The sequence below is a fragment of the Scyliorhinus torazame genome, chromosome 7 (assembly GCF_047496885.1).
Source record: "Scyliorhinus torazame isolate Kashiwa2021f chromosome 7, sScyTor2.1, whole genome shotgun sequence".
Classification (NCBI taxonomy): domain Eukaryota; kingdom Metazoa; phylum Chordata; class Chondrichthyes; order Carcharhiniformes; family Scyliorhinidae; genus Scyliorhinus; species Scyliorhinus torazame.
Genome location: NC_092713.1, coordinates 91,235,716 through 91,256,812, shown reverse-complemented (window position 1 = coordinate 91,256,812; position 21,097 = coordinate 91,235,716). Strand labels below are relative to the sequence as shown.

General features: G+C 46.8%; 1 protein-coding gene across 2 annotated transcripts in view; it reads right to left on the bottom strand.

Moving 5' to 3' along the window:
• Positions 1-17,103, bottom strand: part of ankrd13c (ankyrin repeat domain 13C) — a 158,605-nt gene extending 141,502 nt beyond the window's left edge. For both annotated transcript variants that reach the window (XM_072511042.1, XM_072511043.1), the window contains exon 1: positions 16,412-17,103. In XM_072511042.1, coding sequence (XP_072367143.1) covers positions 16,412-16,694 — 283 coding nt within the window. In that variant the 5' untranslated portion in view covers positions 16,695-17,103. The remainder of the gene's footprint in view (positions 1-16,411) is intronic.
• Positions 17,104-21,097: the final 3,994 nt, after the last annotated feature.

Below are 21,097 nucleotides of genomic sequence, written 5' to 3'. Positions count from 1 at the left end.
ATAGAAATTTATGAAATTTATAAAATTCAAACAAGATTAAACAGGGTAGATTCAGAAAGAATGTTTCAGATGGTGGGAGAGTCCAGAAATAGGGGTCACAGTTTGAGGATTTGGGGTAAACCTTTTAGGACTGAGGTGAGGAGAAATTTCTTCACCCCAGTGAGTGGTGAATCTGTGGAATCACAAAAAGAAGTTGAGGCAAAAACATTGTGTAATTTAAAGAAGGAATTAGATATAGCTCTTGGGGCTAAAGGGTTCAGGGGATTTGGGGAAGGCGGGATCGGCCTATTGAACTCTATGATCAGCCATGATCATAATAAATGATGGAGCAGGCTTGAAGGGCCGAATGGCCTTCTCCTGCTTCTATTTTCAATGCATGTTTCTATGTAACCTATCTGGTCCACTCATGTCCTTTAGGGAAGGAAATCTCACCAGGTCTGGCCTACAAGGGACTCTAAAACGACAGCAATGTGGTCGACTCTTAATGCCCTCTGAAAAGGGCCTAGCAAGCCACTCAGTTCTAGGGCAATAAATGCTAGCCCAGCCAAAAATGCCTGCATCCCATGAATGAATTAAAAAAAAGCTATGTAAATAAGAATAGGAACACAAGCTGACAGGTGTTAGTGTAAAGGGTATACTGAGCAAGTGAAAGTGATTATGGGTATAGCAGCCTGGAGTCATTTTTGATGGAACTAACGACAGAACAATGACTGTTTGCACAATGAATTTGAGTCAGGTAATACATCAAAATGTAGGGTCTTCAAACACAAGTTCATGAGAAAATACAAAACATAAATAGAAAACAAGTGTTGGAAGTTGGACATCATTTAATGTGTCTTTGGCAGATAAATTGGATAATATTTGCTTTGCTGAAAATGGAAAATAGGAGCTTGGTAACAAAAATAATTCAGGACAGTAGTGGAAAGTCTATAGATGCAAATTGAAGCAGATAAGTATGACGTGCCACATTTTGGGAAGAAACGAGGAATGGGAATTCAAATCTAGTGGAAAAATATTGAGGGTGCTATGAACAGAGAAACTTTGTGTATAATTAAAGTGATAACGTAGGTAGACAAAGCTATTAAAAAGTCAACATTTTAGATTTCATAAATATGGGCAGAGAGTCCATGAGTAAAGCTGTTAGATGAATTTGTACAAGACAATGGCCAGGCCACAGTTACAGCAGTGTACTTTGCATATCACGTTATTGCTTTAGTGAAAGAATGCAGCATAGATTCATCAGAATGATACAAGACATGACAAACTATAGCCATGAGAAACTACATCAGATACGGAGACTATTTCCACAGGAAACTGGGAACGTTTAGAAGATGAACAGTTTTGATGGGCTCAGGAATGTGGAGACCTATTTTGGGCAGGTAGGAGAAATGCTGAGAAGTGTGTAAGACAAATCATGAAATAGAACAAATTTCTTGCACTCAGTTCCTGATCTCTGGCCAGCTATACAGTGGGGTAATTAAAGGAACTCCTTGTGGGACAGCTGTTGAGCCCAGCCAGTAACAGGTTTACAGAATGTGCAATTGAAGGAACTAATTGGTTCATCTATCTGTCGCTCCTCATGGCTCTGAGCCCAAGTGTGAATGGAGAGAAGGCTTGTGGTGTCCACGAGTTTGCTTCAGGTTTTCCACAAGCACCAAAATGACTGGAATGCATGGCATCAACATTTTGATTTAATTAGTTTCCTTTTGTTATGAATTAGATTTGAAGTTCATTGTTCATGCTCCTTTGGAAAAGGGGCACTTTTGTTAATTTGAATGACGAAAATGTCATTTAAAGTTAAACTGGTGCTGTGGCAATTTAGTTTAACAAAATAAAAATCACCGTAGCATTCCTTGGCTCGACCCAGCTGCTTGAAGCACCACAATTTGTCCCATCCCTTGCTCCTTACATTCAAAGTTCTTGTGTATCGTCCTCCCAAGCCCCGAGCTAATTTCTTGCTCCTCCTCTGTACCATGGGCTGCCATTGCTTGGTTCCATTACATATTTGAACATCGCCCAGTGCATTTCTAACAAAGAAATCCTCCCCTCCATTGCTTCAGGAGTTTAAACACCTATCATCTCGGCTCACTCCTTTTCCTCAACTTCATATTGCTCCTCGATTGTATGTCTGTTACATCATTCATTAGCTCAGGTTCTATATGTATGCCAAACGATGCCCAGTTCTCTCTATCCCAAAACTGTTTGGATGAGGAAACTGGCTCTCCAAAGCCCTAGATGGACCACAAGTTTCTTCAGTTTAACATCTGTAAGACTGAAGCCATAGTTTTCACTGCTTATCACAAACTCCATCGGCATGAATTTCATTTCTTTCCCTGATCTTTCAGTCCAGTTCAATAAAACTGTGCAACCTTGATGCTCCTCGTTTATCCAGAGAACGACTTAGTCTCCACCATCATAATTTATTTTTATCACTGCAGCAGCGCAAAACTTAGCCCCTCCACCATTGGTTTAGTTACCTCCAGACTCAACTGCTATCATACTTGCTTTCTGACTTTCCTTCATCCATGTTTCATAGATTGCAACTTAACCCAAGCACAGTCCATACAAATAACTGTATTCAGTTTGGTTTATCCATTATTCCCCTGCCACAGGCTACTCTAACAGTTTAAAAACCCAATCTTCAAATTCGTTGATTCACAAATTCCTTCCAGGACCTTGATTCATCCTCTCTCTAAACTCCTCACTTTCTCAGTTCTTCAATTCTGGTCCTTATGACATTCCATCCTTCTTCTGTCCAAATGGTGATGCTAGCGCTTTCATGACTCGTCCTGCTCTTTGCAGTTCTCTTACCACTCTCCTCCTCAGTAAAAATTCCAAAGGCACAAATTTTCACCTAGTCTTCAATCATGCCTCCCAAGCTCTCTCTTCTGGCAAAGTGCCTTGGGACATTTTTTTCAAAAATAACTGCATAAATGCATATTGTAGTAATGGGAGCAGGATTAAAAAGGGTATAAAGGGAGAGATGTCAATATATTTAGAATAATATATTTTTTAAAATAAAGACTGCTTTTAATTGATGGTGCTCAGACAAAGATGCCCAGGTTCAGAATAAGAGGGATTTGTAACAGTGCAGCAACCTGTTCCACTATTAGGGCTGTATTATGGGCAAAATAGTCAGGAAGGACTTCCGGTGGCAGCCATGAAGGAGTAGGTCGCACATTTGGTAGCTCTCGCTCAGGACAGACCTTTGGACCTTTTCCCCGATTTTTTCTCGGACTTTACTTGACAAATCGATAGGGGACGCGACCGTGAGGAGGAGTCCCACACCAGTGCATGGATAGGCGGACCAGGAGTGCTCGCAAAGGAAGAAACAGGCGAACAGAGAAGGCCTGGGTTGAAACTGCAGTGGGAAAAAGCATGGCGCACGAGCGGAGTTCATGCTCGATGAACCAGCGGTCGACGGAGCAGTTGAAGAAATACATCCAAGAGGGCTTCGCCAAGCAGAAACAGGAATGTTTAGACCCGATTAGGGAATCAATTGCTCGGCTGGAACAGAGATTGGATGCTCAAGATCGGGCGATCCAGAAAGTAGAGAAGGCACTGACCAAGCACGAGGAACACCAAACAGCAATGGAGGTGGAGATGCTGAGAGACCAGCAGAAAAGGTTCCTAGAGAAGGTGGAGGATCTAGAGAATAGGTCCCGCTAGCATCCTGCGCATTTACCAAGACCCGAGCGCAGACGTAGCCAAGAGAAGAGCGGGATTCAACCAAGCAAAGTCAACCCTTTTCAAGAAGGTGAAGTTTAGACTGTTGTATCCGGCCCTTCTTTGAGTCACCTATAAGGAGCAACACTTCTATTTTGAGTCGCCCAAGAATGCGATGGACTTTGCCAGAAGGAAAAGGCTGGCAGGTGACTGAGGTGTTTGAGCGTTAAAAGTACTTTTGTTTTTACACTATATTTGTAATGCCTTCTGTATCGATCCTGGAGCCGCCGCCTATTTTTGTAAGTTAAAGTTTGCATTTGTACTGGTGCTGGACGGAGGTGTGAATTTTCGATGTGGGGTTTCTCTTTTCTTTTTGTTTCTTTCGGTTAACTGGGCTGGCAATATTTTCTCTTGCACGTGCGTCTGAGCCGGGGACAGACGGACAATAGTGCGCCTGAGCCGGGGAACAGTAGGTGGGAAAATGGTTGGCGCCATGGACGAGGGCTACCAAGCTAGCTGGCTCGGGGGGGGGGGGGGGGGAATTGCTCTGCTGACGGGGGAGGGACTGTTGCTGGGGGATGCCTGGGGGCGGGCCAGCGGTTGCACGGGCCTGGAGACTGGCCTAAGAAAGGTGATGGCTGATCGGGGGGGGGGGGGCAGCGGCAAGAAGCCCCCCGACCATGCTGATCACGTAGAACGTTAGAGGGCTAAATGTATTGGTTAAGAGGGCATGCATGTTCGCACACTTGAGGGGGTTGGAGGCGGACGTAGCAATGAGACCCCAGAGGCAGGGCTGTTAAGGGAACAACGGAGGCTACTGGCGGAGTTTGGCTTGCTAACTGCAGGGAAAGCGGTGGAGCAGCTGAGGAAGGCGAGGGGGGTGATATATGAGAATGGAGAGAAGGCCAGCCAGCAGAATGCTTGCGCAGCTGCTCAGAAAGAGGGAGGCAGCCAGGGAGATTGGGAAAGTGAAGGACAGAGACAGGAGCTTGGTCAGAGATTCAGCAGGGGTTAACAGGGCGTTCAAGGAGTTTTATAGCAGGCTATATGAGTCGGAACCCCCAGCTGGGCCGGAAGGGATGAGGCAATTCTTTGAGGGGGCTGAGGTTCCCAAAGGTGAAGGAAGGGCTGGTAGAAGGGCTGGGGGCCCCCGATTGGGATTGAAGAAATAGCAGAAGATTGAAGGCCATGCAGTCGGGTAAAGCCCCGGGGCAGGACGGGTACCCAGTGGAGTTCTATAAAAAGTTATCTGGGATGCTGGGGTCGCTGCTGATGAGGACATTTAATGAGGCAAGGGAGCGAGAGGTGCTTCACCTGACGATGTCACAGGTCACAATTTCACTGATTTTGAAGCAGGAGAAGAACCCGGAGTTATGCGGGTCCTACAGGCCGATCTCCTTGCTAAATGTTGACGCCAAACCGTTGGCCAAAATCTTGTCCTCAAGGATAGAAGACTGCATTCCGGATGTGATTGGGGAAGACCAGATGGGATTTGTTAAGGGCAGGCAGTTGGCGGCCAACGTTTGAAGACTGTTGAATGTGATCATGCTGCCCCCAGAGGGTAGGGACGTTGAGGTTGTGGTCACAATGGATGCAGAGAAGGCCTTTGATCGGGTGGAATGGACCTATCTGTGAGAGGTGCTGGGTTAGGCTGCTGTATCAGGCGCCTGTGACAAGTGTATGGACGAACAGTTTGACATCGGGCTATTTTAGGCTGCACCGGGGGACGAGGCATGGATGCCCCCTCTCCCCACTGCTGTTTGGCTCAGTTGCGCTGAGAGCCTCAAGGGGCTGGTTCGGGGAGGGGTGGGACACAGAGTCTTGCTATACGCAGATGAACTGCTCCTATAAGTTTCTGAGCCACTAGAGGGGATGGGGGAAATTATGGGGATTCCGGGGGAATTTGGCCGGTTTTCAGGTTATAAATTGAACATGGGGAAAAGTGAGATGTTCGCGATCCAGGCAAGGGGGCAGGAGAGGCGACTGGGGTAGTTGCCGTTTAGGGTGGTAGGAAGCTTTCGGTATCTCGGCATCCAGGTGGCACGGGAATGGCTACATAATCTAAATTTGACCCGACTGGTGGACCAAATGAAAGAAGACTTCCGAAGGTGGGACATGCTCCCGCTATCACTGGCTGGGAGGATACGGTGGTGAAAATGACGGTCCTCCTGAGATTCCGGTTTGTTTTTCAGTGCCTCCCCATCTTTATTCCACGGGCCTTTTTTAAACGGGTAAACAAGGTCATCTCTGGCTTTGTATGGGCGGGCAAGACCCTGCGAGTAAAAAGAGGAGGATGCTAGAGCGTAGCCAGGGGGAGGGCGGGCTGGCGCTGCCGAACTTTAGCAATTACTATTGGGTGGCAAATATAGCCATAGGAAGTGGGTGGTTGGGGGGAGGGGGGAAATCGGTGTGGGAGCGAGTAGAGGCAGTATCATGCAAGGGCACGAGTTTGGGGGCATTGGTAACAGTGCCTCTGCCGTTCCCGCCGGCACGGTACTCCACCAGGCCCGTGGTGGTGGCAGCCCTGAGAGTTGGGGGCAATGGAGGAAGCATGTGGGAGCAGAGGGAGCATCGGTTTGGTCTCCAATCTGCAATAATTATCGGTTTGCCCCAGGGAGGCTCGATGGAGGGTTTCGGAAATGGCAAAGAGCAGGGATCGAGCGGATGGGAGATCTGTTCGTAGAGGGGAGTATTCCCAGCCTGAGGGAGTTGGAGGAGAAATTTGAATTGACGGGAGGGAATAAGTTTAGGTACCTCCAGGTGCGGGACTTCCTATGCAGGCAGGTCTCAACCTTCCCGCTGATACCACCAAGGGGGTTACAGGACAGGGTAGTTTCCAGAGTATGGGGGGGGGGGGGGGGGGGGGGGGGTTGCGAACATCTAAAAGAACTCATGGGGTCAGAGGAAACGCAGACCGAAGAGCTGAAACACAAATGGGAAGAGGGGTTAGGAGGAGAGAGAGAGGATGGTCTCTGGCCGGATGCGTTGAGTAGAGTCATCGCATTTACATCATGCGCCAGGCTCAGCCTGATACAATATAAGGTCGTTCACCGGGCACACATGACAGTGGATGAGCAGGTTCTTTGGGATAGAAGGCAGGTGTGCAGGAGGACCAGCAAACCATATTCATATGTTCTGGGCATGCCTGAAGCTTAGGGGATTCTGGCAGGGGTTTGCGGATGTCATGTCCAAGGTGTTAAAAACAAGGCTGGCACTGAGTCCAGAGTTGGCGATTTCCGGAGTGTTGGAAGATCCGGGAATCCAGAAGAGGCAGACGTTCTGGCCTTTGCCTCCCTGGTAGCCGGCGACGGATATTATTAGCTTGGAGGGACTCAAAGCCCCAAAGTCAGAGGCTTGGCTCACTGACATAACTAAAATCCGCCCTGAGAGGGTCAATGATAACAGAGGCATAATACAATTGGATTGCAACAATTTCACCGTTTAAAAAGCTAAATGTCTGTGGTCAAATTGAAAGGAGATTTCTAGATTGCAAGCAAGTCTGCTTTCTTAATCATGAGGTTGCATGTTCAAAACAAAGTGCAATATTAAATCTAATTCTGGGTAATTTGTCAAGAAAAGCAAATAACCTGAAGCACTACAGCACTTACCCAAGCAGATTCAAAATACATATTTTAAAAAATTAATAAAAGTATTGCACTGCAAACAAGCTAATTTGTATGAAACGTATGGTGATCGAGCCCAGTCTTATTGGTGAAGAAAACAACAAGCATTTGACCAGCAGTGGGAAATATTGAAAAAAGTTGCAGGTTAAATACATTCTGACTATGACAAAGTGTGTCAAAGGCTAGGGGTTCGATGGATAGGAAAAGAACAGTTTAAAATGCATACAAACTGTGATTAAGGAGGACAGGATATATGAAAGATAATGGTGGTCAACATAAAATCCATGCTATTGCCATTTATAAACATTATCGGTATATATTGCACGTAGTTATTAAGGTGAATCAGATGCTTAAGAACTAGAATGTAAGCAAAGTAGTATTCATGTGTTCAATTCCATTCATAACTCTTCAGAGTTATGCAGTCCTTGGCTACATACAAAATATGGGCAACATTCAAGTTTGGACTGATAAGTGGCAAATAACATTGGTGCCATGCAACTGCCACACAATGACCATCTCCAAAAAAAGTGTGTGTGACTAACCACTTCAATTACTGCTGCCAAATCTAACAATCTGGGCAGGTCACCATTGACCAAAAAAATTAACTGGACCACCCAGATAAATATTGCAACTGCTAGAGCAAAGCCAAAAGCTGGGATATTCTGCTGCAGGTGAATCACTTCCCGACTGCTCCTCACAGTCTCTTCAACGTCTACAAGATAAAAGTCAAGAATGCGATGAATGCTCTCCAATTAAATGGACAAATGTAACTCCAACAACACTCAAAAGCTCGACATCGTCCAGAATATAGCAGTCTGCTTGATCAACACCCCATTCACCACCTTAAACACTGCCTCCACTAGCAGCATATCCTGGTTGTAGTGTGCGTTATCTCCAAGATACTCTGCAGCAACTCGCCATGGTTTCCTCAACAACGTGCCCCCAAACCAGCAAACTCGACCATCTAGAAGAACAAAGGCGGGTGGGCGTGTGGAAACACCACCACCTCGGACTTGGAAACATATCATAATTTCTTCATTATGACCGGGTCAAAATTCTAGAACCCCTTCCTCACATCTCTACAGCAGTTAAAGGCAACAGTTCATCACCACTTTGTCAATTTCCTACACCTAGGAACAAATCAGAATGTCTTGAAAAATGTCAAGAATGTGATTAAGAATTCTGTAAAAGTTACGATAGCACCCTTTTTGGACAGCGCCATTTTCTTGATTACCTTTCTAAAATGCCAGACTTTGGTTGAAAATATAAATAGAGGCTATAAAAAGTAAATGGTCCAATTTTGAAGGGGATGGAAAATTGGTAGGGTGTAAGGAGCTGGTAGAACAAGTTGAGAAAGTTTCCATGATCTGTTTCTGTGCCGAAAATACAAATCATTTTGCAGTAAACATAGCAGCAAGGCTATAATCATTATTGAGTAAACTGGACAACATACATTCATTTGATGTCAAACATGGAGATGATAATGTTGCAGTCAGTTCCCATGCTCCTTCACAAACCTTGCTATATGGATATCCAACCGTGAGACTCCGGATTGAAATACATGGAATAGTGTGATGTTAGGGTACTTACATGATAGATAGCCAGTAAACAAGTCAGAAAACATTTGGGCTTGTTCATTCAAGTGTAAATTAATTTTTAGTGACACAATAAGACTTAATTACTGCCAAGCAACATCAGTAATGCTGAATTTTTTTTAATGGAGACCCAATCCTTCATATTTTAAATATTGTTTAAAATTTTAGATGTAAAAAAAAAAGTTTTTTGTACTTTGACTTTTCTCTCCCCATCATCTTTCTTTCCCACTCTTTATTGCAAATAATTTGAAATTAAATTCACCGTTCTCACTTACACCTCCAATTGTCGGTTTCAGTAAGAATTCTTCAATCCGATAGGTTAAGAAACACCCAAAATCAAAAAACAATATATTGCGGATGCTGGAAATCTGAAATATAAACAGAAAATGCTGGAAACACTCAGATTTTGGTAGCATCTGTGGAAAGAAAAAGAGCTAAAGTTTTAGATCTGTGACCTTTCATCAGAACTGGGAAATCTTATAGGTTTTGAGCAATGACCACACATCCTGTGCCCAAAACCTATTACATCTCTAACTTTTCTCAATTCTAATGAAAGATCACAGACTTGAAATGTGTTTCTCTCAACAAATTCTGCCATAAGTTGAGTATTTCCAGCATTTTCTGTTTTTATATAAAGGAAACATCCTGTTGCTTTTTCTCGCTTCACAAAAGGTGCCAGTTCTCCTGTAGAAGGAACTGTGTTTTGACTTGGTAATAAACTCAATTTTCAATTCAAAAGCTCAAGGGATGCCTCTGGGCAAGTGTAAATGCTGATGCTACTTGTTCATTGAAAGTCAGGGCTTTGTAACATTATGTCATTCTGGACACAACACATTGGGAAGAATGTCAATGCCTTATATGGGTCGCAGGGTAGCACAGTGGTTAGCACTGTTGCTTCACAGCACCAGGGTCCCAGGTTCGATTCCCGGTTTGGGTCACTGTCTGTGTGGAGTCTGCACGTTCTCCCTGGGTTTCCTCCGTGTGCTCCGGTTTCCTCCCACAAGTCCTGAAAGATGTGCTGTTAGGTAATTTGGACATTCTAAATTCTCCCTCGGTGTATCCGGACAGGCACCGGAATGCGGCGACTGGGGGATTTTCACAGTAACTTCACTGCAGCGTTAATGTAAGCCTACTTGTGCCAATAGTAAAGGTTGTACCAATTGATTGTAGAAGGTGTACAAGAGAATGACACAACACATTGGGAAGAACGTCAATGCCTTATAGAGGAGGTACAGGAGAATTACTAGGGTGTGTATAGGAGAATTACTAGGATGGCAGACTCCAGAAATGAGGAGAGACTAGAGACATCAGATTGTCCTTAAAACACAGAAGGTTTGGGAAGACTTAATAGGAGAGTTCAAAATCATTAACGGTTTTAATACAATACAGGAGCAACTAGTTCCTACGGCTTAAGCATCAGTAACCAGAGGGCACAGATTGAAGGTAATTGGCAAAAGATCCAGTGCAGTGACTTTATTTTTTTTTTTTTAAAACATACCTAGAATGTTATGAGCGGGGATGCGCATCCTGAAAAGGAGGTGGAAGCAGCTTCTATAATAACTTTGAAAAGCAAAACTTCATAAATTTTTGAAATTAAAATTTACACACCCATACGGGAACATCTGTGGATTCAGACAAATTGGAAAGTGTTTTCAAACAGCCAGCAAAATGACAGCTTCCTTCTTTGCTGTATCATTCTATGTGTGTAACATTTTATGATTTTAGTTGAGTAAAGTTTGCCATGGTCATAATGTTTTAACAGATCTCAACCAAAGCATAACAAATATCAATGTCAAATAGGTGGCCCTTGCAAATTGTTTTTTGTATTGTAAATTCACATATAAAGCAACACAACTTTCTGTACAACCTAATAAATGTGTTCAAAACTAGAATAATTCTCTCCTTCAAAGTTTAGTTAACTCAACATGGGCTGATCTTCCACAGTCCATCTATACAAAGCTAAGCAGTACTGTGAAAAAAGTATTTTCACGGAGTCTGAAAAAAGTGTAGCTATTACACCAAAGTTCCCAAAACGTAGACTTGAGTAGATCTTGAGACCAGTAACTAAATCGATTCTGTATTTTTCTCCAGCAGTACCTGTAAATTATATTTGGTCAGCTTTATATCTTAAAATTTAAAGTTGAAAACTGTGCAAAGCAAATCGTAAAATCTGGAAAGATACACATTTCGCTATCAAATAGATTGCCCGGTTTAATTTCTGAAAAGCATACATCTCACAATAACCAAGGGTGTATATGCACTCAACTTTGATGTGCAATGGGACTTCCGGGTGCGGCGATGACCAGCTGAGTCGCACGTTTCGACAGCTCCCGGTGTAACGGACTTTTGGGCTCTTAATAAGAGCCCCAACGGCAATTTTAACGGCTAAAAGTACTGTGCGGTGAACCAGAAGGGAATCCCCACTGGGTACGGATGGAAAAAGGAGAGGAAGGTGGCCGGATTGCGGTGGATCCTTTAGAGCAGCGGCAAGGAAGGCAAGCAAAAACCAAGATGGCGTCGGAAGGTGGCAGTTTAATATGGGGCCCTGAACAACACGAGTTTTTGAAACGCTGCGTGGAAGAACTCAAAAAGGAAATGAAGAAGGAGCTGTTGGCCCCAATATTACAGGCGATTGAAGGGCTAAAGGAGGAGCAAAAGACCCAGGAGCGGGAGCTTCGGGTCGTGAAGGCAAAGGCTGCCGAGAATGAGGACGACATACAGGGCCTGGTGGTGAAGACGGAGATGCACGAGGCACACCATAAACGATGTGTGGAAAGGCTGGAGGCGCTGGAGAACAACGCGAGGAGGAACAACCTAAGGATTCTTGGCCTTCCTGAAGGTGCGGAGGGAGCGGACGTCGGGGCATATGTGAGCACGATGCTGCACTCGTTAATGGGAGCGGAGGCCCCGGCGGGTCCGCTGGAGGTGGAGGGAGCATACCGAGTGATGGCGCGAGGACGAGAGCAGGAGAAATTCCTAGAGCCATAGTGGTGAGATTCCTCCGTTTTAAGGACAGAGAGATGGTCCTTAGATGGGCAAAGAAAACTCGGAGCAGTAAGTGGGACAACGCGGTGATCCGCGTATACCAAGACTGGAGTGCGGAGGTGGCGAGAAGGAGGGCGAGCTTTAATCGGGCCAAGGCGGTGCTTCACAAAAAGAAGATAAAATTTGGAATGCTGCAACCGGCAAGACTGTGGGTCACATATCAAGGGAGGCACCACTACTTTGAGACGACGGATGAGGCGTGGACTTTTATCGTGGAAGAAAAATTGGAATGAGCGGGTTATTAAAAAAAAAAAGAACGTTTGAAACAAAGTGGTGGGACGAGTATGGGGGGGCGAAGAGGGGGGGTAAAAAGCCCCCCAACCCGGCTGATCACGTGGAATGTGAGAGGGCTGAACGGGCCGATAAAGAGGGCATGGGTACTCGCACACCTTAAGAAACTTAAGGCAGACGTGGTTATGTTACAGGAAATGCACTTGAAACTGATAGACCAGTTGAGACTACGCAAAGGTTGGGTGGGGCAGGTGTTCCATTCGGGGCTAGATGCGAAAAACAGGGGGGTGGCTATATTAGTGGGGAAGCGGGTAATGTTTGAGGCAAAGACTATAGTGGCGGATAGCGGGGGCAGATACGTGATGGTGAATGGCAAACTACAGGGGGAGACGGTGGTTTTGGTAAACGTATATGCCCCGAACTGGGATGATGCCAATTTTATGAGGCGTATGCGAGGACGCATCCCGGACCTAGAGGTGGGAAAGTTGGTAATGGGGGGAGATTTCAATACGGTGTTGGAACCATGGTTGGACAGGTCGAGGTCCAGGACTGGAAGGAGGCCGGCAGCAGCCAAGGTGCTTAAAGATTTTATGGAGCAGATGGGAGGAGTAGACCCGTGGAGATTTAGCAGACCTAGGAGTAAGGAGTTTTCGTTTTTCTCCTATGTCCACAAAGTCTATTCGCGAATAGACTTTTTTGTTTTGGGAAGGGCGTTGATCCCGAAGGTGAGGGGAACGTAGTATACGGCTATAGCCATTTCGGATCACACTCCACATTGGGTGGACTTAGAGATAGGGGAGGAAACAGAAGGGCGCCCACCCTGGAGAATGGACATGGGACTAATGGCAGATGAGGGGGTGTGTCTAAGGGTGAGGGGGTGCATTGAAAAGTACTTGGAACTCAATGACAATGGGGAGGTCCAGGTGGGAGTGGTCTGGGAGGCGCTGAAGGCAGTGGTTAGAGGGGAGCTGATATCAATAAGGGCACATAAAGGAAAGCAGGAGAGTAGGGAACGGGAGCGGTTGCTGCAAGAACTTCTGAGGGTGGACAAGCAATATGCGGAAGCACCGGAGGAGGGACTGTACAGGGAAAGGCAAAGGCTACACGTAGAATTTGACTTGCTGACATGGGGTACTGCAGAGGCACAGTGGAGGAAGTCACAGGGTGTACAGTACGAATATGGGGAGAAGGCGAGCAGGTTGCTGGCCCACCAATTGAGGAAAAGGGGAGCAGAGAGGGAAATAGGGGGAGTGAGGGATGAGGAAGGAGAGATGGAGCGGGGAGCGGAGAGAGTGAATGGAGTGTTCAAGGCATTTTATAAAAAAATTATACGAAGCTCAACCCCCGGATGGGAGGGAGAGAATGATGGGCTTTCTGGACCGGCTGGAATTTCCCAAGGTGGAGGAGCAGGAAAGGGTGGGACTGGGAGCACAGATTGAAATAGAGGAAGTAGTGAAAGGAATTAGGAGCATGCAGGCGGGGAAGGCTCCAGGACCGGATGGATTCCCAGTTGAATTTTACAGGAAATATGTGGACTTGCTCGCCCCGCTACTGATGAGGACCTTTAATGAGGCAAAGGAAAGGGGACAGTTGTCCCCGACTATGTCTGAGGCAACGATATCGCTTCTCCTAAAGAAGGAAAAGGACCCGCTGCAATGCGGGTCCTATAGACCTATTTCCCTCCTAAATGTAGACGCTAAGATTCTGGCCAAGGTAATGGCAATGAGGATAGAGGATTGTGTCCCGAGGGTGGTCCATGAGGACCAAACTGGGTTTGTGAAGGGGAGACAGCTGAATACGAATATACGGAGGCTGCTAGGGGTAATGATGATGCCCCCACCAGAGGGGGAAGCGGAGATAGTGGTGGCGATGGATGCCGAGAAAGCATTTGATAGAGTGGAGTGGGATTATTTGTGGGAGGTGCTGAGGAGATTTGGTTTTGGAGATGAGTATGTTGGATGGGTGCAGCTGTTGTATAGGGCCCCAGTGGCGAGTGTGGTCACGAATGGACGGGGATCTGCATACTTTCGGCTCCATAGAGGGACAAGGCAGGGATGCCCTCTGTCCCCATTACTGTTTGCACTGGCGATTGAGCCCCTGGCAATAGCATTGAGGGGTGCCAAGAAGTGGAGGGGAGTACTTAGAGGAGGAGAAGAACACCGGGTATCTCTGTATGCGGATGATTTGTTGTTATATGTAGCGGACCCGGCGGAGGGGATGCCAGAGATAATGCGGACACTTCGGGAGTTTGGAGAATTCTCAGGATATAAACTGAACATGGGGAAAAGTGAGTTGTTTGTGGTGCATCCAGGGGAGCAGAGCAGAGAAATAGAGGACTTTCCGCTGAGGAAGGTAACAAGGGACTTTCGTTACTTGGGGATCCAGATAGCCAAGAATTGGGGTACATTGCATAGGTTAAATTTAACGCGATTGGTGGAACAAATGGAGGAGGACTTCAAGAGATGGGACATGGTATCCCTGTCACTGGCAGGGAGGGTGCAGGCAGTTAAAATGGTAGTCCTCCCGAGATTCCTTTTTGTGTTTCAGTGCCTCCCGGTGGTGATCACGAAGGCTTTTTTCAAAAGGATCGAAAAGAGTATCATGAGTTTTGTGTGGGCCGGGAAGACCCCGAGAGTGAGGAAGGGATTCTTACAGCGTAGTAGGGATAGGGGGGGGGCTGGCACCACCGAGCCTAAGTGAGTACTACTGGGTCGCCAATATCTCAATGGTGAGTAAGTGGATGGGGGAAGAGGAGGGAGCGGCGTGGAAGAGATTGGAGAGGGCGTCCTGTAGGGGGACTAGCCTACAAGCTATGGTGACGGCCCCATTGCCGTTCTCACCGAAGAAATACACCACAAGCCCGGTGGTGGTGGCGACTTTGAAAATTTGGGGACAGTGGAGACGGAATAGGGGAAAGACGGGAGCCTTGGTGGGGTCCCCGATAAGAAACAACCATAGGTTTGCCCCAGGGAGAATGGATGGGGGATTTGGAATATGGAAAAGAGCAGGAGTAACGCAACTGAAAGATCTGTTTGTGGATGGGAAGTTCGCAAGTCTGGGAGCGCTGACCGAGAAATATGGGTTGCCCCAAGGGAATGCATTCCGGTATATGCAACTGAGGGCTTTTGCGAGGCAGCAGGTGAGGGAATTCCCGCAGCTCCCGACGCATGAGGTGCAGGACAGAGTAATCTCAAAGACATGGGTGGGGGATGGTAAGGTGTCATATATAGGGAAATGAGGGACGAGGGGGAGATTATGGTAGATGAGCTGAAAGGGAAATGGGAAGAAGAGCTGGGGGAGGAGATTGAGGAGGGGCTGTGGGCGGATGCCCTAAGTAGGGTAAACTCATCGTCCTCGTGTGCCAGGCTGAGCCTGATTCAATTTAAGGTGTTACACAGGGCGCATATGACTGGAGCACGGCTCAGTAAATTTTTTGGGGTAGAGGATAGGTGTGCGAGATGCTCGAGAAGCCCAGCGAATCACACCCACATGTTCTGGTCATGTCCGGCACTACAGGGGTTCTGGGTGGGGGTGACAAAGGTGCTTTCGAAAGTAGTGGGGGTCCAGGTCGAACCAAGCTGGGGGTTGGCTATATTTGGGGTTGCACAAGAGCCGGGAGTGCAGGAGGCGAGAGAGGCCGATGTTTTGGCCTTTGCGTCCCTAGTAGCCCGGCGCAGGATACTGTTGATGTGGAAGGAAGCCAAGCCCCCAGGGGTGGAGACCTGGATAAATGACATGGTAGGGTTTATAAAGCTGGAACGGATTAAGTTCGTCCTAAGGGGATCGGCGCAAGGGTTCACCAGGCGGTGGCAACCGTTCGTCGAATACCTCACAGAAAGATAGAGGGAATGGAAAAGAAGGCAGCAGCAGCAGCAGCCCGGGGGGGGGGGGAAGAGGAACCAGAAGGAGTCCCAGGCTTATTAATATATATGTATAATATGTATAGGTCGTTGCTATAAATAATTGTATATTGGATTGTTAAACCATATTTTTGGAGAGTGTTTATCTGAGACAAGGCAGTTGCCATTTAGTTTTAGTTTTCGTTTTTGTTATATATTATTTATTCTTTGTTTATAAAACAGGTCATTGTTATTTATATTGTTATATTATTGTGTAAAGGATACACAATGTACTGTGATGGTTGACCAAAAATTTTCAATAAAATAGTCTTTAAAAAAAAAAACTTTGATGTGCAATTGTTACTTGCAGTAATTGGATCCCCACAAGTTCTGTAGCGTTAAACAAACTCACCGTGTAGATCTTTTTGAGCTATGTTGTGGGTCCTTATCGATGACGATAATCTACGGATATCGCCTTTAAAGACGCACTCGTGGACTGGAAAATCCTCGCCCCTGGTCGCGGTCGCGTCCGTGGTGAAAGCCGGGCTCTTGATCAGTTTGTGGTTCGCAAAGAGTTTGGTCCGGTTTTTAGTCCTAGCCGCCTCGTCGTCCTGCTCAGCCTCCTCCTTGAACAGCCTGTGATCCCTGCGCGCCGAGCGGCCGTTGGTAATCCTCTCCGCCTTCTCTCCTGTCATGACGATGAGGGGAACAGTAAACGGGACACTGCCGCCGACCTCGCACGGACTCGGAGGTTGACGAGTGCACTCTCAGCTGCTGTTGCGCCGCGGCAGCCACACAACGACATGTAGAGGAGTCAAACGCGGGGCTCGGAGGCTGCGGTAACATAGGAATAAGACAGCGGCCTTGGGGGGGGGGGGGGGGCAGCACCGGAGAGCGAACCTGCGGGCAGGAGACACTGGACGAAGTAACTATGTGGGGGAGAGTACGGCCACACCGACCACAGCTTAAAAATGAATACAGGCAGATATAAAGAGGGGGAGGGGGGGCCGCTGACCGTCAGCGCCACTGTCCAGTTCGAAAACTCTTTGCTCTGTACTTATGATAAAACCGCCATTTTTCTTCTCTCACTCCCTCTGCCAAATCTCGCGAGGCTTTGCGCGGCCTTCAGTTTTATCGCGATCTTTCCCAAATCCCGATTATCGCGTGGCGCTGTAACCATGGCAACGGCGTCAGCGACGCGTTAGCGCAGGCCGGATCTTGGCCTGTGGTGAGATGGAGTAATGTGTGTAGAAATGGTGCCTGTGTCATACAAAGTGTAATTAACAAAAACATCCCACGCACGCTGAGGCAAGCTGAAACCAAATTAAGAGGGGGGGGGGGGGGGGTGATGCTTTGACAAAGAGTCATCGGACTGGAAACGTTAGCTCTTTTCTCTCCCTACAAATGCTGCCAGACTTGCTGAGATTTTCCAGCATTTTCTCTTTCGTTTCAGATTCCACCATCCGCAGTAATTTGCTTTTATTAAGGGGAGGGGGTGATGCACTATCAATTACGACGAGACGAGAGTAGAGTGTAATCGAGGCTTTATTACGCAGAAATGTGTCGCCTCCTGCAGCTGCTGCCGAACTGGCTGCAGCTCAGAGAGCCCACACATTTATACTCCGCCTACTGGGTGGAGCCAGCAGGCAGGGATCTACCTCCGTACCTGTAGTACAGGGGCCTTACCGTAATACCCCTCATATGCGGTATATACAATACAACAGTGGTGACTACCGGGGCGGGGGGGGATTACAGGCCCTCCAACTGCCAGCGAGAGTTAGAGGAGCAGATAGGCAGATTTTGGATAGGTGCAAAAGTAACAGGGTTGTCGTGGTAGGGTATTTTACCTCCCCCTGTATTGACTGGGACTCGCTTAGTGCTAGGGGCATGGGTGGGGCAAGGTTTGTAAGGTATATCCAGGAAGGCTTCTTGATGCAGTATGGAGATAGTACAACGAGGGAAGGGGCAGTACTGGACCTGGTATTGGAGAATGAGCCTGGACAGGTGGTTGAGGTTTCAATTGCTGAACATTTTGGCAATAGTGACCACAATTCCATAAGTTTTAGGGTACTTTTGGATGGGGATGAGGTAAGGTGCTAAACTGGGCAAAGGCAAATTACGATAACATTAGACAGGAATTGAAAAATTTGGATTGGGTGTGGCTGTTGGAGGGTAAATCAACATCGGACATGTGAGAGTCTTTCAAGCGACAGTTGATTAGGATTCAGGAAAGTCACGTTCCTGAGAGAACGAAGGATAAGTATGGGAAGTTTAGGGCGCCTTGGATAACGAGGGATATAATGAACCTCGTCAAAAGTGAACTGTGAACAGCGTGGCTGGTACGGTAGCACAGTGGTTAGCACTGTTGCTTCACAGCGGCAGGGTCCCAGGTTCGATTCCCGGCTTGGGTCATTGTCTGTGCGGAGTCTACAGGTTCTCCGTGCGTCTGCGTGGGTTTCTTCCGGGTGCTCCGGTTTCCTCCCACGTGTGGGAGAAACGTGCTTGTAGGTAATTTGGACATTCTGAATTCTCCCTCTGTGTACCCAAACAGGCGCCAGAGTGTGGCGACTAGGGGCTTTTCACAGTAACTTCAGTGCAGTGTTAATGTAAGCCTATTTGTGTCACTAATAAAGATTATTAGAAAAAGAAAAAGGCTTTTGTACGGTCTAGAAGGATGGGGCAGTCGGAACATTTGACGAGTGTAAAGAAAGTAGGAAGGTACTTAGGTGGGAAATTTGGAGGGATCATGAAAAATCCTTGGCAAGTAGGATTAAGGTGAATCCCGAAGCTTTTTATTCATTTGTAAAAAGCAAAAGGTTAGCCAGGGAAAGGATTGGACCACTTAAGGACAGTGGGGGAGATTTATGTGTTGAGCCAGAGGAAATGGGTGAGGTACTAAATGAGTACTTTGCATCAGTGTTCAAAGAAAAGGGCTTTGTGGAAGATAATTCTTGGGTAGGGTGTGTGGACAATCTGGGTTATGTTGACATTGAAAAGGAGGAGGTATTGGGTGTTTTAAAAGACATTAAGGTGAATAAGTCTCCTGGGTCAGATGGGATTTACCCCAGAATACTGCGGGAAGCAAGGGAGGAAATTGCTGAGGCCTTAATGAACATCTTTGTATTCTCATTGGTGACAGGTGGGATCCCAGAGGACTGGAGAATAGCTAATGGGGTACCACTGTTTAAGAAAGGTAGCAGGGATAATCCAGGAAACTATAGGCCTGTTAGCATTATGTAATCTTAAGTGTTCTAGTCATACGTTCCACCATCCCAGAACTCTGTGGATGATAAGGGATATGGAATTTTTATTTTATCCCCATCAGCTTACACGCTGTTTTCATCACTTTCCCAGTGAAGTGTGTCCCCTGGTCTGAATCAATTTGTAGGGGCACTCCCCATCTAGGGATTACTTCCTCTGCCAATATTCTGGCTACCATGGTAGCAGTACAATTTCTGGTAGGGAATGCTTCTACCCACCCGGTGAATTGATCTATGATGACCAGACAATAAGTTTTTCCATGGGATTGTGGTAGTGGCCCTGTGAAATCCATTTGCAGGTGTTCCCAGGGTCCCTTGGGTCTGGGTTGGTGTCCCATTTAAATTTTTATGGGTTTACCAGGGCTGTGTTCTGCACATATCATGCATCGGTGGCAGTGTCGGGCTACGTCTCTTCCCATCCCTTTCCACCACCATTCTCTTCCTAAGCTGGTTATCATGGCCTCTCTACCCACATGCGAGAGCCCATGGTGTAATTCCAATAAGGTGTTCTGTATGCATTCCGGTGCTATCACCTTATCCTCTCGTCTCCAAACATTATCAGCCCCTTTGGCTGCACCCTGCGCTTCCCATCTCTCTCTCTCTCCTCACTTGGGGTGTTCTCCTGTAATTCCCTAATATCTATATCTTCTTCTACTGGTTCTGTAGCTGCTATTGGTAGCTCGCCAATTGTTTTTTGTTCTAGAGCCAGTTGTGCTGCTGCATCAGCTGCTTGGTTTCCTTTGAAATTCAACCAATCCGTGTTGTCTCTTCCTGGCTCCTTCTGGTGCACTTTAATTTTGATTACTGCGGCTTCTCGGGGTTTCTCGCTGGCTTTTAATAGCGCCTTAATTATTTGCTGATGTTTGATAGGGGTTCCGCCAGTGGTTATGAACCCTCTCCTTCCCCATGTTGTCATGTAATCATGTATAATTCCAAATGCATATCGGCTATCCGTGTATATGTTCACGGTTTTTCCCTCAGATAACTCGAGTGCCTGTGTGAGCGCCACTAGTTCAGCTACTTGCGCGGATTGACCTCCGTCAATCCTTCCTGACCTTATGGTTTCTAACTTATCATTCACTACTGCCCACCCTGTCCGGGGTGATTCTTCTACATATTTTCGTGACCCATCTACAAAGAGGGTCTCCTCAGCTGTTGTTAATGGTGTGTCTTTTATTCTACCTTCTCCTTCATCTCTGTCTACATCTCCACAGGTGTGTGGCTCTCCTGTATCTAAAATCCCTTCTGCTGGATTCTCCCCTATATCTCTTACTATTACTACGGACTTGCTTAGGGGTAGGAGGATAGCTTCCCACTTGGCCCTCCTTATGTTCGAAACTGACCTCAATTTCCCCGTATTTAACATTTCCATCAAGGTGTGCTTGGTGTGGAGGATTATGTTCCCTGCCATCACTACTGGTTCGCTAATTCTTACGGCCCAGGCGGCACAATCTAAAACGGCTATGCATCTTGGCAACCCGGTGACTGTCGGTCCCTCTGCAGTCGAATAGTACCCTATGGGTCTCCTCTTGTTGCCATGGTCCTGTGTCACTACTGCAGAATAGAATCCTCCCTCATTGCGACAATGGATATGAAAGTCTTTATTCGAATCTGGTAACCCTAGTCCAGGGGCTGATATTAGTTCTGTTTTTAGTTTACTGTAAGCCTCTTCCTGCTCCGGTCCCCATTTTACTGGCTCTAACGCTGGTTTTCCCCCTTTGACTCGTCCCTGTATTGGTTCGGCCAATTTTGTGAACCCCGGGATAAAACTTCGGCTATAGTTGAATAACCCTAACACCTTCCTGACCCCTCTTATGGTGACGGGTTGCGGCATTTGT